The sequence below is a fragment of the Ovis canadensis genome, chromosome 14 (genome assembly GCF_042477335.2).
Source record: "Ovis canadensis isolate MfBH-ARS-UI-01 breed Bighorn chromosome 14, ARS-UI_OviCan_v2, whole genome shotgun sequence".
NCBI classification, from domain to species: Eukaryota; Metazoa; Chordata; class Mammalia; order Artiodactyla; family Bovidae; genus Ovis; species Ovis canadensis.
The window spans coordinates 59,625,847-59,642,305 of record NC_091258.1 but is presented as its reverse complement, the minus strand read 5'-3'; the positions used below and the strand labels follow the sequence as shown (position 1 = coordinate 59,642,305).

Here is a 16,459-nt window from a genome sequence, read left to right as displayed (position 1 = left end):
ACATGGGTAGGTCTCAGAGGACACAGGGAGTATTATTGAAAAGAGAGTCTAGATGGCTGTTGGAAGTGTAGGATATTGGGGATGTAGATAAATATTAATGACAAAGAGTCTGGGTGGATACTGAGGACAGAGGTGGGTCTGTCATCCCATCACCTGAGACCTTGCCCCTCTCTTCAGTGACGCAGCCCAAACGCACTTTCACAACAGTCCGGACCCCAAAGGACATCGCATCAGAAAACTCCATCTCCAGGTGCGTAGCAACCCTTGGTCCCCTCTCCTGTGAGATAATTCAGGGAAAGCCATCCACCAGGCCACTGGACAGAGGGGTCTGGAGTTCTGGTTGGGGCTGGAAATAGAGGTTAGGAAAACTTAGGACTAAAGTTAGCTTACCCAGAAACAGTCTTTAGAGAGTGAGGCCCCACCATGAATCCTGGTGAATTCAATTTTTAAGAGGCAGGTAAGACCTTCCCTCGTGTCTCAGTGGTAGAGAATCTGCCTGCCAAGCAGGAGACAGGGTTTCAATCTCTGGGTGGGAAAGATCCCCTGGAGAAAGAAATGGAAACCCACTCCAATAATCTTGCCTGGGAAATCCCATGGACAGAGGAGTGAGCTACATACAGTCCATGGGGTCGCAAAGAGTCAGACACAACTAGCAACTAAACAAAAATAAGGGAGACAGAACACCCTCTGCTCCAGAAGAGCCCGAGAGAGCCGGAAAGGTGGAGGCAGAACCCAGAAAGGGCAAATCCCAGACCCTTGGGGAAGAGCCAGGTGGGGATGGGCCCAGATGCTCCCACATCTGGGACTGTGACACAGTTCTTTTCCCCAGGTTGCTCTTCTGCTGCTGGTTTCCTTGGATGCTGAGGGCGGAGATGCAGTCTTAGAGGCCCTGGACATCTGACAGAGACACAGAGCCCCCTCTAGCGTCTCCTGACACAAGGAACCCCCGAGTCACCCTGAGATAGAGATTCCCAGTAACACATCCAGAATAGAGACCCCATTAGCCAGCCCTCGATCACTGAGGCCCTATTAACAGATTCCCCCATGATGACCCCCCAAATACAGACCCTATGTTACCCAGAAAGAGATTCCCTGAGTGTAGTACCTTCAGGCTAGTCCCACCCCTCAGATCAGACCCTCCAATTAACAGATTTCCATCTCACCCCAAATGATGGTGACTTTCTCTACATAATGCTCCACAGTAGAACATTCCTGAGTCACTAGTCACTGGAGCAGAACCATTCCCTATTAACAAAGACCCTCCCCGCATCAAACCCCCTTGAAAGAAACATCTCCAGAGAAGAGTAACAGACCCACATTTAATATCAGTCCTGTCAAGATGTTGTGACTCCCATGGTCACCCCAAAACCCTTAGACTGCAATCGGACACTCCCTCCATTAACAAAAACCTCTACTCTTACCCCTCAAGAAGAGACCCACATTAACCAGCCCACTGTCACCCCCAATTTACAGATGCCAAAACAGTCCTGGAAGTGCTAATTACAGGACCCCCAAGTCTTCCTATCCTCTGCACCCTCAAGAAACCCCCAGTGCCTTGTATGAAGCCCACCCCATGTGGCCCACAGCACCTGTGCTGGCCAGGCTCCCAGAAAATTCTCTATTTTTTAAGTAATGATTTCCCCCTTTGGGGGACCCCAAAATTTGGAGGCCCCATTCTGGGACTCAGGATCCCAACCCCCAGAGTACATGTCCCAAACTTCCCTCTGCCCTTAATTCCTACAGCCCCTAGGAGAGCCCCAAACCCTAACTCCCAGGACCCCCAAATCATGGAACCCCAAATCCCCAGGGAATCCCAAATTTAAAAAATCCAGTTCGAAGCCCCCAGGAAACCCAACCATGGAAGTCCCTATGCCTGAGATGGAGGAGACTGTAGTCAGGATATGCATCCTGGGCATCCAGGGCATGTCAAGCCCTATTCATAGGCACCAGGAGACCCCCAAACAGAAATTCTCATCCCTGGAAACCAGAGGACTTCAATGCCCCGAGTCCATGGATCTCAAGATACCCAAATTCCAAGAGTCCCAGTCCCAAGGGAATCCCCAAATCCTCAAGCCTCCCTCTCTAATAGACGAGGAGCATCGAGGCCTTGAGGGGATCCCAAATCCTGGAGCCCCCATTTCAGTCTACGTTCTGGTCACAGGTCCAAAACACCAAATCTAAGTTACTGGCCCTGAAGGACCTCAGAGCACCCTGGACAGACCAGCAGAAGCCGACGGAGACCCTGAAGGCCCAGGGTGTCCAGGGCAGACCTGGGGCCCTGAAAACCAAGGACAGCTCACGACTGCCCCTTCACTGCATGTCCCCAAACTCAGCATGACCCCCATCCCCTTCAATAAAGACGTTTCTATGGCTTTCTGTGTGGGGTCGGTGTTTAGGGAGTTAACGGCCGTGCCTCTAACCCTTACTAGGGGAGCATGGCAGAGGAAGTCCTTCCCTCAGCCTCGTCTCCCTACGGCTCGTATATAGGATGGCCTAACCTGCGGGGGGGCGGGGGGGAGTCCTTCCAACACAGCCGTTTTCCCTGTGGGCTCTACTCTGGGCTCGCTCCGCAGTGTGGACGGATTCCGTTCTGAAGCTCTCATTGGTCGGTCCAGACGAAGCTCGGTCTCTGAAGGGTCCAGTGGCTCAAAGGCCAGGAGGCATAGCCTATCACCGAACGAGGGTGAGGGGGCGGGGCGACACTCTGTGAGAGCGCCTATTGGGTGGAAGGCGGAGCTTTAGCGCTTTTGAGAATTCCCATTGGTCTGAGGATGCCTGCGTCGGGCAGTCGTGCATGGGGGCGGAAGTAGCTGGGAAGGGAATTGGGATGTTGAATTTGGATGTTGGAGGGGTCACTGGTGGACGGTCAGTCTGCGGGGTGGCCGAGGGTGGAGATGGCGGTCCAAGAGAGCTGAGAGTGGGGACCCAGGGAAGCGCATGTGGGAGTCCGAGGAAGCTCAGAATGTGGAGTTCTAGAAGACAGAGTCGGGGGGTCCAGGGGGCTCGGAGCGTGGAAGGAGTCAGACTCAGGGTCACAGGTCCAGGGGTGCTGCAGTGAAGGGGCGCTCCGGAAGAGAAGGGAGTCTAGAGGAGGGGGATCCGAGGAGACTGAAAATGGGTATGTCTGAGGAGGCTTAGACTGGGGGCACAAGGGTGCTCAGAATGGAGTGTCTGAAAGGGCTTGAGGAGGGAGGAGGATCTGTGAAGACCTTGAACACTGTTGGAGAGCAGGATTGCAGTTTTTAGGCATGCATGCTGCGCTGTGCTTAGTCAGGGCATGGCAGTTTTTACGATGAGGTCTCAAATCAAGGTGTTTAAAGGGACTCTGGTGTGTAGCCCTAGGGCATATGTGTGGAGCTCTTGGGAAAGGCGGCGGATGGAGTCAGAGGCTGTTCTCTGGGGGAGCTTAAGACAGCAAATATGTGTAGTTTGATGGACCTTTGGTGGATGGAGTTTGGGGGAGTATTCTGGGTGCTCATTGTGTCCGGGCAAGTGTGGGGGCTGTGCACTGAGTGGCTTTTGAGATACTGAGGACTTAGGTTTTAGAAACCAAGAGAGCTTCCCTAGAGGTCTGAGCTGAGGCTGTGGCCCATGGTAAGAGCAGAAAGCTGGATCATAATCTGAGGGCGGCAGGCTTGGTTACTTCAGCATGTTCTTCTCCCCTCCCCACAGGTCTGACCGGGTACCTGGAGTTGCTGTCGATGGAGGATCAGGATGCCAGGGTCCCAGCCCTGGAGCCATTCAGGGTGGAGCAGGTTGTCAGGACTGGGGTTGCAGAGGGTGAAGGTGGGGACTAGAGGGTGGGAGATAAGAGTGGAGATGGATAGGAAGGCTAACTCCTGGGTTTGTGGGCTGGGCCTGACCCCTCCCTCTCCATTCTTACCCTCAGGGTCCAGCCCTATCCTCACCCCCACCTCCTCATCCCCCAAATAGTCATCGGTCCCTTGACTTAAGGCCCTGGCCTGTCTGGGGACATCCTGAGCTACACTCCAGAGGAGGGGCTGCGCATGGGTGCTAGCACTAGTCTGCGGGTGAAAGGGCCACACCTTCAGGGGGATCTCTCTGTCCTAGGCACCACCTGTAATTTACTACATCCCTGACTTCATCTCCAAGGAAGAGGAGGAGTATTTGCTTCGACAGGTGACCTCAACACCCTTCTGGTCTGTTCTTCTCCTCTTCCCAGATCCCTCTCCAACCCCCAGCTCTCATGTGAGAGCCGACAAAGCCACAGTGAAGACCCTGGCAGAAAGGAGAGTGCCGCCCAGCACCCATCCCTCACCTTCCCTATTCCTTTCTCAACACCTGCCGGGGCCTGGCTAAAGAGCTTTTCCCAGGAGGCTTAGGGGAAACCAAACTGATTTTTTTTTTTTTTTGCCAAGTCATACATCTTGCGGGATCTCATTCCCTGACCAGGGACTGAACCCAGGTCATAGCAATAAAAGCGCTGAATCCTAACCACTAGAGCACCAGTGAACTTCCCAAACTGATTCCTAGAAAGGTGGTGTTTATTATGGAGTTTAGGCTCTCCGTGCTAAGACAACCCAATCCTGCTACTGTTATAAGGAAAAGGAAGTTACAACACAGGCTGAAAGAGCCCAGTTCAGGCCCTTGAGACAGGCCCTTGAGATTTGGGGAATGAAGAATTTACAGTGTTCAGATTTCTGTGCTGAAATAGTTCAGGCCTCAGAATGTTAAGAGTAAACGCTTCCCTCCGCTGATAGCTCAGCATAGACCCAGAGCCTTGGGTACAAGGTTACCAAGCCCAGACCACCTGTGTTAGATAGTACAGTCTGTATTCTATTCTTAAGGTTTGGGGAAAGAAGAAGAGTTTTACAAAGTTCAGAATCCATGCATGGGATAGCCCTTTGCAGCCCCAGAGCCTTGGTTACAGAGCCTGAACCTGCCCTGTGCAGTCTCAACTACTCCTATCTTGTTTGAGGCCCAGGAATGAGTTAGGTTGAGAGCTCAGACTCTCCTACTGAGACAACCCATCCCAGCCCCATTACCATGAAGGAAATAAGGAGATTTCTTAGGCTTATTTTTTTAAAGATGCTTTTTGATTAATTAAATAATTTTTGGCTGCTCTGGGTCTTCCTTGCTGTGCGCAAGCTTTCTCTAGTTGCGGCGAGTAGGGGCTACCTCTGTTGTGGTGCACGGGTTTCTTACTGAAGTGGCTTCTCTTGTTTTAGGAGCACAGGCTGTAGGGTGTGTGGGCTCAGTAAGTTGTGTGCACAGGTTTAGGTGCCCTGCGGCATGTGAGATCTTCCCAAACCAGGGATCGAACCCATGTCCCCTGCATTGGCAGATATATTCTTAACCATTGGACCACCAAGGAAGTCCAACTTTTTATTTTTTAGTATTTATTTGGCTGTGCCGGGTCTTAGTTGCAGTATTAAGGATCTTCAGACTTTGTTGCGGCATGCAGGTTCTTAGCTGTGGCATGAGGGTTCTTAGTTGCAGCATGTGGGATATATTAACAGTTCCGTGACGAGGGATCAAACCCAGGCTTCCTGCATTGGGAGTGTGGAGTCAGCCACTGGACCATCCAGGAAGTCCCTTCTTAGACTTCTTTGAGACAACCCTTTCGAGACCCCTGGGGTCTTGGCAGTGGAGAATTTTCAAAATACTCTCTTGACTGTATTGAATAACCCAGTTTAGCACTTTTTCTCCCCCAGGCAATAGGAACAAGGAGGTTCCAGAACTCAGACTGTCCTGAGATAGCCCAGGGATCCGAAAATTAGAGTGCAGACTGTTTGCTGAGGTGAAAGAGCCCAATCCAGCCCAGAGCTCTGGGTAGATTCAGACCCTGATTGTACAGCCCTTTCTCAATCCTGGTAGACACAGGTCAGCTTTGAGGCTTGTGGTCTCCTCAGGGGGAGAAGGCAAACAACAAAATCCTGGGAACATTATCCCAGAGAATGATCCCACAGACACTGAGATGACCCATTTCCACCCCAGGTAAAAACCGCTTTGTTGGCCTGGGTGGGAGAATCAGAGAGGGTGGTCCTTGAAAAAGGACTGACCCCCTTCTATCTCCCAGGTCTTCAATGCCCCAAAGCCAAAATGGACCCAGCTCTCCGGGAGGAAGTTACAGAACTGGGGTGAGTGTCCCTGACTGTGAGCATAGCTGACCTAGGGATGTGGGCTGGGGTAGGCATGTCAGGTTTGATAGTCTCAGGACATTGAGGCGAAGGTGGGGGGGTCCCTGAGGGCTCAAGGGATCCCAAGGGCCAGGAGGATTCTGAGGGGTCAGTAGAGGTCTTGAGGGGTTAGAATTTCCTGATGGGTTGGGGGGTATCTTTACGTTTTGGAGAAGCAGGAAAGCTTTGAAGAGTGGAGTGGGGATCTCCAAAGAGTTAGGGGTCCCTGAGGAGGTCAGAGTGCTACCAACCACTAAGATATTCCTAATGGGGGCTCCTTGGTGCCAGAGCTCCTTGGTTGGGTGCCCTCAGCACCCCACTATCCTCCCCCAGGTGGGCTCCCCCATCCCCGGGGGATGGTTCCTGAGCGACTGCCACCGTGGCTCCAGCGCTACGTGGACAAAGTGTCTGACCTCAGCCTTTTTGGGGGTCTCCCAGCCAACCACGTCCTCGTAAACCAGTATCTGCCTGGGGAGGGCATCATGGTAACCACTCTCTCACCCCACCCTCGAGACCTGGGACCCACCGCGGGGCAGGGCATCATGTTGACCCACGTCCACTCTCATTAAGCGGTTCACATAGCCCAACCAAGCATTCGCCTCCCTGTCCCCAGCTGGGGGACACCTTTCACCTCGGAGGGTTGGGGGTGGGGATGTGTGGACTCCTGCCCCATCCAGCCCTGGTACTCACTCCTCAGCCCCACGAGGATGGGCCACTGTACTACCCGACCGTCAGCACTATCAGCTTGGGCTCTCACACCATGCTGGACCTCTACGAGCCTCGGCAGCCAGAGGATGATAACCCAACAGAGCAGGTGGGCCCTGAGATGCTGCCCCAGCCACTTGTGAGTGCTCTGACCTCCCATATCCTCCAAGAGACCCTGGTTCCACCCACCTATGAGGTAGCCCTGATACCCATCTACCTGCAGGGTGCCCTAGAAATCATGATCTTCACAGATACCCCAATACCCCCACCTGTTGAGCAACTATCCTGACATCCTACAGATGTCCTGGCCCCACATATTTAGAGTGAGCACTCCAATACGGCAGGCAGGGCTCCCCAGTTCTCCAACAGACACTGATATCCTGATACCGCCACAACCATCCCCTCAGGGGTGTCTCTGACATCCTCCCAGACACCCTGACTCTCAGTGGCCACTGCATAGGCACCCCAATACTGACCTCCTCCCTCCCACTCCAATAATGTGATCTGTCACGCAGGACACCTCCAGATTCTCTTGGCACCTCAACCCAGGACTCACTGCTCAAGCCCCATTCTGTGAGGGTTGCTCATGACAATTTCCCTGACCTCTTTCTTTGATGCATGTCTGACCCCCCAGTGTTCACAGAAACTACCCTGGATACCCTGATCACAGCTGCTCCTTAGGGTTCCCCCTTAAAAAAAAAAAAAGAAAAGAAAAAAACTTTTATTTATTTGGCCATACCACCCAGCAAGTAGGACCTTAGTTCCCTGGCTAGAACAGAAACTTCATCTCCTGCAATGGAACCACAGAGTGTTAACCACTGGACCCCCAGGGAAGTCCCCGGGCTCCCTTTGTCAATCCTACATGCTCCTGTCTGCCCACCACCTTGCTGGTGTCCTCAAAGCATCCTGAGATACCCCCACGTCCGCCCAGACCACACCCGCTCCTCTCTCCCTCCCTTCCTGGCTTCAGCCAAGTCCTTGGCCCAGTTTCACCCAGTTTACTGGGACCACTGATCCCTCAGTCCCAGACCCTTGAAGATTCTTTAGACACCGAGACGCCCCCATCTGCAGCCTAGTTCCTACCCCTTCCCAAAAGACTGCCGACCACTCCCCTTTCCCTCCCCTCGTGCCCCTCCCCTCCAGGCCCTGGCCCCGTCGCTCTTGGGATTTTCATTCCAAAGCCTTGATTCTTAGGAGCACACTTGCCCCTCAGCCTTTGCCCCTGGAACTCACTGACCTGAACCCCCAAACTTGCTGAACTCTCGTCTGCCTCCGCCACCAAATTCTGGGGACCCGCTAACCTTCAACCCTCCCCGCAGCCCCGGCCCCCGGCCCGGCCGGCCACCTCTCTGCTGCTTGAACCGCGCAGCCTGCTGGTGCTCCGTGGCACCGCCTACACGCGCCTCCTCCACGGCATCGCGGCAGCCAGCGTAGACGCACTCGAGGCAGCCTCCCTGCCGCCCAACGCCGCCGCCTGCCCCTCGGCGCAGCCGGGAGCCCGCCTGGTGCGCGGCACCCGCGTCTCGCTGACCATCCGCCGAGTCCCCCGCGTGCTGCGCGCTGGCCTCCTACTCAGCAAGTGACGCCAGGGCCCAGGACCTGCTCGGATTCCCGAGCTCCCTCCCGCTCTGGACTGCTACCTTCCTGTGACCTTGGATCTCTGGGGTAGAGGTGGCTCCCCTCGGGTTATTTTCCAGTACCTGTGTGGAAACCACAGGAAGAGGACCCATTCCAAATAAACCAACAACAAAAAAGTCTTACTCTGGTTTTGGACATTTGGGGGTGGGGGTGGGCAGATGTTTGGGTTCCCGAAGGGGTCTGCGTCTGTGACCTTGGAAGAATGGTGTGAGCCCCCAGGGGGTCTTCCCAGGTGGCTCTGTGATAAAGAGTCCCCCTGCTAATGCAGGAGACACAGGTTCAATCCCTGAGTGGGGAAGATCCCCTAAAGTAGGAAATGGCAACCCGCTCCAGTATTCTTGCCTGGGAAATCCCATGGACAGAGGATCCTGGCGGGCCACAGTCCATGGGGTTGGCAAAGCCTCCCACATGACTGAATATACATGCACACGCAGATGTGGGTTCCCAGGATGAGAGGTCTGGGTCTCAGAGTGATTCAGAACTTGGGGCTCTTGAGCAGGGAGGGTCATATCTGGAAACCCTTTAGTTGGGTGGGGTGAGCTTGAAAGTCAGCTACTGGTATACTAGGGAGGAAGGAGTTAAGTGGAGATAGGGTCACCTGAGCTAGGCATCAAATTACCTGGGTCCAGGTTCCACCTGGAAGGAGGTGGAGCTGAACCTGCCCCTGGGCTTTTGGCTGCCTCAGGCCTGGGTGAGTCCTACTGAGGAAGTCTTCAAGGAGACTGGGGCTAGAAAAAGGGCTCCTGCTGGGGGTCCTCACCGACTCTTCGTCCCCAGGCTCCCAAATATGGCCCGGCCCCCACCTCTGGGCCCTAGATCCCCCTCAGAGCCCTTCAGTCACCCCCCTGGAGCGCCTAGGGAGCTGGACGCTACTGGAGACACAATCTGCATTGCATCTGGAGAGGAGAGCATCAGGTAGGGGCTGGGGCTTTAGAAACTGGGGTCCAAAGTGGTGGGGGCATTACCAGGGTAGGAGGTATTGTGGCTAAGACCCCCTGGGGACATGGGGACATGGGAGAGGTAACCCGGGACAGGGGTGGGGTAGAGTGAATAATGGGCACCTAGCTCACCTGGTGGCTCAGATGGTAAAGTGTCTGCCTGTAATGCGGGAGACCTGGGTTCAATCCCTGGGTGGGGAAGGTCCCCTGGAGAAAGAGATGGCAACCCACTCCAGTACCCTTGCCTGGAAAATCCTATAGACAGAGGAGCCTGGTAGGCTACAGTCCATGGGGTTGCAAAGAGTCGGACACCACTGAACGACTTCACTTTCACTTTCACTGAAGACTCACCCAGGGGCCTGTCATTGTCCTCCACCTCCCAGGTCAGAACAGCCCCAGAAGCTGGGGCAGGACTCTTTGGACCCTCCAGAGCACTTCCGGGGTGGGCCAAGGGGCCTGGAGCCTGTTGCTGGCCTCCCCAGGTTGCCAGCGCCCTCTTCCCTTGAGGAGTCAGCTGGAGCAAAAAACCTAGAGGTGAGTTGAGGTGACCTGGGCCCCTGGGCCAGCCCCCACCTCCTGTCTGTCTCCTAGAGTCTGCCCTCCACACCAGGGATGATTCTGGAAAAGTGTTGGCCAACTGTGTGGGGGTGGGATGCTCTAGACAATGATTCTTGACCTACTACTTCATATTTTATCAACTGAGAGAGAATTATGTTAATATTTTTTTAATTTATGGCTGTGCTGCGGAGAAGGCAATGGCACCCCACTCTAGTCCTCTTGCCTGGAAACTCCCATGGATGGAGGAGCCTGGTAGGCTGCACTCCATGGGGTCTCGAAGAGTCAGACACGACTAATCAACTTCACTTTCACTTTTCACTTTCATGCATTGGAGAAGGAAATGACAATCCACTCCAGTGTTCTTGCCTGGAGAATCCCAGGGACGGGGGAGCCTGGTGGGCTGCTGTCTATGGGGTCGCACAGAGTTGGACACAACTGAAGCGACTTAGCAGCAGCGGCAACGGCATGGCTGTGCTGGGTCTTCATTGCTGCATGTGGGCTTTCTTTAGTTGCAGAGAGTTGTTATTGTTGTTCAGTTGCTCCAATGTGTCTGACTCTTCGTAGTGGGGCTGCTTTCTAGATGCGGTGCATGGGCTCAGTAGTTGAGATGTGGCGCGGGCTTGGTTGCCACACAGCATGTAGTCTTTGGACCAGGGATCAAACTCATGTCCCCTGCATTGGCAGGTGGGTTCCTAACCACTGAACCACCAGGGAAGTCCAATAATTATCTCATCATTGGCCCTGGTGTTCCCTGTGGGAGTAATTTGGTTCCATTACCCTTCCCTCTCCAAGACCCCCAGGCCCTATATGGACAAGTTTCTAGGAGCCTTGAAAACCTGGAGAATTTGAACTAGAGGTTCTTGGACCTGACTCCACTGGGAAGTTTCTCTAGGTGGGAGCGGCCTTGGGGCACACCCACAGATGGACTCTGCTGCAGAGAAGCATCCAGAAGGCAGGAGCCTGGGTGCAATGGGAATGGGAACAAGGTCCGGGTTGGCTCACTGGCTCTGACTCAGCCCTGTGTTCCCCAGCACCCCATCTCTAGCCGAGAGGTATTAGAGGCTGATCAGGACAGTCTGCATCTTTGTCTTCTGGGGCTGGGCCTCTGGCTGCAGGACTTGGAGCGAGGCCTGGGGCCCTGCGTGTCAGCCCAGAGCAGGATGGTCCAGCTGCAGGTGGGTAAGGGCCTCAGGAGTGGGGGCCAGCTTCCCTTGGAAATGGATCTGTTCCATGTTCCCCATGTCTGGATGGGAAGAGGGTGGGGGTAGTAACTCCAGTCCTAGGTCTCTGGTGTTCTGGTGCCCCTGTGGTGTGTGTCTGTGTGTGTCTGTGTGTAGGCAGTGGGGTGGTGTGGGGTGGGGTGTGCTGATGATGTCCAACCATGTGTACCCAGTGTGTGTGTGTGTGTGTGTGTGTGTGTGTGTGTGTAGGCAGCAGGGTGGGGTGTATTGATGATGTCCAACCATGTGTACCCTGTGTGTGTGTGTGTGTGTATGTGTGCAGGCAGCAGGGTGGGGTGTATTGATGATGTCCAACCATGTGCACCCAGGCGCTACAGGCAGACCTACGTGGAGCAGCTGAGCGTTTAGATGCACTGCTGGTGTTCGGTGAGGGGCTGGCACAGCGCAGTGAGCCTCAGACCCGGGCAGCCCTGGAGCAACTCCTGAAGGCCTTCAGAGCCCACCAAGACAGCATCTTCCGACAGCTGTGGCGGCTGCAGGCCCAGCTGGTCAGCACCAGCCTGGTATGGCCCACCCTGGTGGTCCCTGGCACGGGTGCCAGTCTCAACCTTTATGACCTCTGTCCTCTGAGCAGGTGTTGGAGGAGGCCAGCACACTGGAACAGGACTTGGAGTTCGAGGGGGACTCAGATGGGCCGGGCCCTGGTGGGGTCTGGGGGCCCTGGGCACCCAGTAGCCTCCCCACGCCAGCAGAGTTGGAATGGGACCCGGCGGGGGACGTTGGGGACCTTGAGCCTTTAGGGCGAAGGACAGCCCGGATGCCAGGGGCTCCGTGTGAGCTGTGTGGCCACAGGGGCCCCCAGAGCAGAGGACAAAGCCTGGAGGTGAGAGCAGGCGGGGTGACCTCCTCCCTCCAAGCACCCATGGGACCCTCTGTGTGTCTCCTAGCAGGGTCCTGGCCTTTCGAGAAGGCCTTCAAGCCTCTGGCTCTGTCTCTCCCAGTGTCTCTTTCTCTTTTGGTGTCTCAGTGTTCTCCTTCCGGGTCTCTCTGCCCTCACTTCCTCTCACTGTCCCCCTCATTCACCCCACCACAACCACACTACCCTCCTGACTCTTCAGACATTTCAAACACACTCCCATCTCCAAACCCCCAGATGCATGCCCAGCTCCCCTCCTCCTTCACTCCAGTCTCTCCTCAAATATCACCCCTTCAGAGAGACCTGCCCTGGTCTCAGAACATTATTACTCCTTATCCTCTTACTTGGGCTTCCCTGGTGGCTCAGCTGGTAAAGAATCTGCCTACAATGTGGGAGACCTGGGTTTGATCCCTGGGTTGGGAAGATCCCCTGCAGAAGGGATTGGCTACCCACTCCAGTATTCTAGTATTCTGGCCTGGAGAATTCCATAGACTTTGTAGTCCATGGGATCACAAAGAGTCGGACACGACTGAGTGAAAAGTTAGCACCTAACAGTACTTACCACATCTTGCCATTATATGCTTATTAAATTACAGTCTCTCTGTCTCCTGCTAGAATATAAACTCCATGTATGCCAGCATTTTGCCTGCTTCTGTGCCCACTGTGTCCTCAACTCCTAGGACAGTACCTGGAGTGTAACAGACACTCATTAAATATTTGTTGCGTGAATGAATAAATAATGTCTCTCTTTTCGGGTTTGCTGTTGTTGTTGGGCTCTGGCCCTCTCTTCATCTCTCCCTGAGATCTCGCTCTTCCCCCAGAATCTCATCTATATGACACCATACTGCCATCGTGGCGCTTCCTCAACTTTGTGTCTGTCACTGATTCTCCAAGGAACCCACACCTCTCTCCCCCCACAGGACATGCTCATGTCGGGCCTCAGCCACCGAAAACACATAGCAAGTCACCGAAGACAACCCCTGCTCTGGAAGTCTCGAGTGAGTTGGTCCTCAGCCAGGTGTATCACTCACGAATCATGATAGCAAGTGACAGCAACCCAACCCTGACTGAATTACACACAAAAAGGGGATGCTGGGTTGTTGTTCTTTTTCACCACTTAACTTAAAAGTCTAGATGCTGTTGAATTTCAGACCTCAAATACTGCCAGGGTGCAGTCCCTCCCTGTCTTGGGCTCTACTTCACGGTGGATTTCTTCTCAGCAACATGGCTGCCCCAGCAGCTACACATTCTCTTCCCACTGGCTCACTCACCCCGGAAGAGAATGCTCCAGACTCACAGGCAGCAAAAGTTCTAGGTCGGACTCCCGCTTCGCCACCAATCACAGTAGCCAAGCTGACGGAGGGCTCTGATTGGCCAGATCTGGTCACATGCCTAGTTATGGAGGTAGAATTGTGAATTCAGAATAGTGAGGAATTATGATACCGTCCTCTCCAAGTTGAACCACCGTTACCGGGAAAAGGGGGACTGCATGGAGGGAAGGCACAGACAGACCTCCACTACACTTGGAGCTATTCCAAGTCCCCATGGGGGCTTGAGGATGGAAGGGGTGCTAGGAGAGGAGGAGAAATAAGCCCAGTTCTGCTTGTCTATGGTAGTAAGGTAAAGAGCACATTAAATGTCACTTCCACCCATTCTGCTGCTGGTGGCTCTCTATGTTTAGGACAGGATGAGGCAAGCATCTCCCAGTCTCCAAGATGTGATGCTGGAGGCGCACCCTGGGTAAGACGTTTTGGGAGAGGAGTTTGGGGGACAGGGCTCATGGTGGCACCCACTGGTACATTTAACACTGCATTTCCCTTCACAGAGTGCCCACTCCTTCATCCAGGCGACCTCTGACCTTCTTCCATCTCCTCCTCCTCTTCCTTTTCCTGGTGGGTATCACATTGTTCCTGCCCACGTCAGGGGGCTCCTGCTGCTCTCCTTCGCAACTGATCAGGACACCTTACCTGGAGCTCAGCTATGTCAATGGTCCCCCTCCAATGTGAGAAGGCCGTCTAGACATAGACATAGGTAATAAATAGTCCCTGCTAAAGGATATGTCTTAGTCTGTTTGGGCTGCTATAACCAAATAACATAGACTGCGTGGCTTAGAAACAACAGAAGCTGGTTTCTCACAGTTCTGGGTGCTGAAAAGTCCAAGATCAAGGTGCTGATAGATTCAGTGTCTAATGAGGATCTACTTCCTGGTTCATCGATAGCCATCTTCTTCCTGTGTCCTCACATCAAAGAGGGGCCAGGGAACTCTGAGGTCTCTCTCTCTTTTTCTTTTTTTTGGCCACATGGCATGTGGGATCTTAGTTCCCTGGCCAGGGATCAAACTCACACCCCCTGCATTGGAAGCATGGTGTCAACCATTGGACCCTAGGGAAGTCCCTCTTTGGGGTCTCTTAGAAGGGCACTAACCCCTTTCATGAGGCCTCCACCCTCATGATCTGATCAGGTCCCAAAGGCGCCACACCTCCTAATACCATCACATTGAGGGTTATGAGTGTTGAGGGGACACAAACCTTCATTCTGTAGCAGGATGTGTGAGGATACTGGATGCTTGAATATTGACAATGTTTGATATGATCCTGGTACATCTTGACAACCCCTTCCACAGATCCCTTTGCCTTGAGCACAGAATATAGAATTGAATCAGCCCATCTTGGGTTGGGTTCCCCCAGACCATCAAAGATTCCAGCACAGATAGTTTTTTGTTTTTAAAACACAGTGTGTATATATATTTATACACCCCATTTTTTATGGGGTATTTTAATTATAATTTGTCTGTGCTGGGTCTTAGTTGCAGCATGAGGGATCTTTAGTTGTGTCATTTGAACTCTTAGTTGTGGCAGGTGGGATCTAGTTCCCTGACCAGGGATCAAACCTGGGCCCCCTGCATTGGGAGAGCGGAGTCTTAGCTACTCGACCACAAGGGAAGTCCCTCAAGCACACGTAGTTTTTTTTTTTTGGGGGGGGGTGATCCTAAGCAAATTGATAGGGGAGTGGGAAGTGAACCAGGGAAGGGAGTCAGTGAGCTGGTTGCTTCTCTGGGCATTGGTGTGCCATCCCCCTAGGGACCTCTGGGGGATTGTGGGACACACAAGAGGTGAAGGACTTGTGGCATATATGTACCAGCTCTCATCTCTCATCGATTCAGGATTAATCCTGGAGATGTTAACTCCCCAGCACTTCCAGCCTCTCCTGTCTGTAAAGACCCTCAGGCAAAGAGGTACAGGTGCTTGCCACAGGCTACTAGAGGGGTAGCCTGCATTCATCCAGGTGCTCTGTTCAAACACTACATGGTGGGCTCCCAGGCTGGCCATCACTAACTGGACTGTGAAAGCCCTCTTCTCTCAGGTCACCAAGCTGAACTGCCAGCTGGGGAGTCCAGTCCCCAGCCTCGGGTGTCTAAGCTTATCCTCTCCCAGAGCTTAAAGTATCAGGACAAGAGGTGGAGCAGAACCAGACTCAAGAACAGAGGCAGGAACCCCATGCTAGTCTCCTGGATGTGCACTTAGGACAGACACTTCCTTGAATTCTCAACCACCCAATGGTGTGTCCCTGCTTAACAGAAATGGGAAACTGAGGCTCTAGAGGGGAAGCCACTAGCCTGAGGCCACACACAGAGCAAGTGAGTGAAACCCAGTCTCCATTGATTTAAGGATAAGACAGTGAACACCCTATGCAGGGGGCCCAGGTTCCACCCCTGGTTAGGGAACTAGATCCCACATGCTGAAACTAAGAGTTCAAATGCCGCAACTAAAAAAATAAAAAGAACCCGCATGATGCAACTAAAGATTCTGCATGCCACAACTAAGACCTAGCGCAGCCAAATAAATATTTATTTATTATTTTTTTTCCAAATAAATATTTAAAGCAAACATAAACAACAGTAATCCTTGAAAAAAATTTGGGAATTAATAACTTATTTTTGTGGGTAACTTAAAAGTTCAGGACTGCAAGCAGAGCTGGATCCAGGGGCTCAGTTCTTTCCTGTTCTGGCTTCAGTCTTATCCAAATGGTGGGGAGTGCCCCTTGAAACCACCAAGCCTACATGCCACCAATTTAGCAGTCAATAGAGAGGTGTGTGTGTGTGCTAAGTCGCTTCAGTCCATGGGATTCTCCAGGCAAGAATACTGGAATGTGTTGCCATCCTGTCCTCCAGGGGATCTTCCCAACCCAGGGATCAAACCCAACTCGCTTATGTCTCCTGCATTGGTAGGCAGGTTCTTTACCAGTAGCACTACCTGGGAAGCCCAATAGGAGAGTTGCACTGAAGTGAAAGTCGCTTAGTTGTGTCTGACTCTTTGTGAACCCATGGACTGTAGCCCACCAGGCTCCTCTGTCCATGGAATTCTCCAGACAAGAATACACTGG

At 53.3% G+C, this 16,459-nt stretch overlaps 3 protein-coding genes across 20 annotated transcripts in view; all 3 read left to right on the top strand.

Annotated features, from left to right (window-relative positions):
• The window catches only part of LOC138418718 (CAP-Gly domain-containing linker protein 3), a 29,434-nt gene extending 27,062 nt beyond the window's left edge, over positions 1-2,372 (top strand). For all 4 annotated transcript variants that reach the window (XM_069550376.1, XM_069550375.1, XM_069550379.1 and 1 more), the window contains 2 exons: positions 178-250; positions 830-2,372. In XM_069550376.1, coding sequence (XP_069406477.1) covers positions 178-250; positions 830-884 — 128 coding nt within the window. In that variant the 3' untranslated portion in view covers positions 885-2,372. The remainder of the gene's footprint in view (positions 1-177; positions 251-829) is intronic.
• A 371-nt stretch (positions 2,373-2,743) lies between these two features.
• On the top strand, positions 2,744-8,605 carry ALKBH6 (alkB homolog 6). 9 transcript variants are annotated; one of them, XM_069550641.1, is made up of 8 exons: positions 2,807-2,865; positions 3,673-3,755; positions 4,072-4,160; positions 5,676-5,958; positions 6,041-6,101; positions 6,474-6,625; positions 6,838-6,954; positions 8,165-8,602. In XM_069550641.1, exons 6-8 carry the CDS (start codon positions 6,497-6,499, stop codon positions 8,426-8,428), a joined length of 510 nt encoding a protein of 169 aa, XP_069406742.1. In that variant the 5' UTR covers positions 2,807-2,865; positions 3,673-3,755; positions 4,072-4,160; positions 5,676-5,958; positions 6,041-6,101; positions 6,474-6,496; the 3' UTR covers positions 8,429-8,602. The 9 variants fall into 9 exon arrangements, with proteins under 9 accessions (XP_069406737.1, XP_069406735.1, XP_069406740.1 ...); XM_069550636.1 differs by lacking the exon at positions 5,676-5,958 and having other exon boundaries at positions 2,744-2,865; positions 4,072-4,140; positions 8,165-8,605; XM_069550634.1 differs by lacking the exon at positions 5,676-5,958 and having other exon boundaries at positions 2,765-2,865; positions 4,072-4,140; positions 6,838-6,984; positions 8,165-8,605.
• SYNE4 (spectrin repeat containing nuclear envelope family member 4) lies at positions 8,279-14,132 on the top strand. 7 transcript variants are annotated; one of them, XM_069550574.1, is made up of 8 exons: positions 8,279-9,398; positions 9,805-9,955; positions 11,011-11,154; positions 11,538-11,708; positions 11,795-12,043; positions 12,997-13,074; positions 13,758-13,816; positions 13,902-14,132. In XM_069550574.1, the coding sequence occupies exons 1-8, from the start codon at positions 9,271-9,273 to the stop codon at positions 14,080-14,082; spliced, it is 1,161 nt and encodes a 386-aa protein (XP_069406675.1). In that variant the 5' UTR covers positions 8,279-9,270; the 3' UTR covers positions 14,083-14,132. The 7 variants fall into 7 exon arrangements, with proteins under 7 accessions (XP_069406675.1, XP_069406673.1, XP_069406674.1 ...); XM_069550572.1 differs by having other exon boundaries at positions 11,538-11,723; XM_069550573.1 differs by having other exon boundaries at positions 11,529-11,708.
• The last annotated feature ends 2,327 nt before the right edge of the window (positions 14,133-16,459 follow it).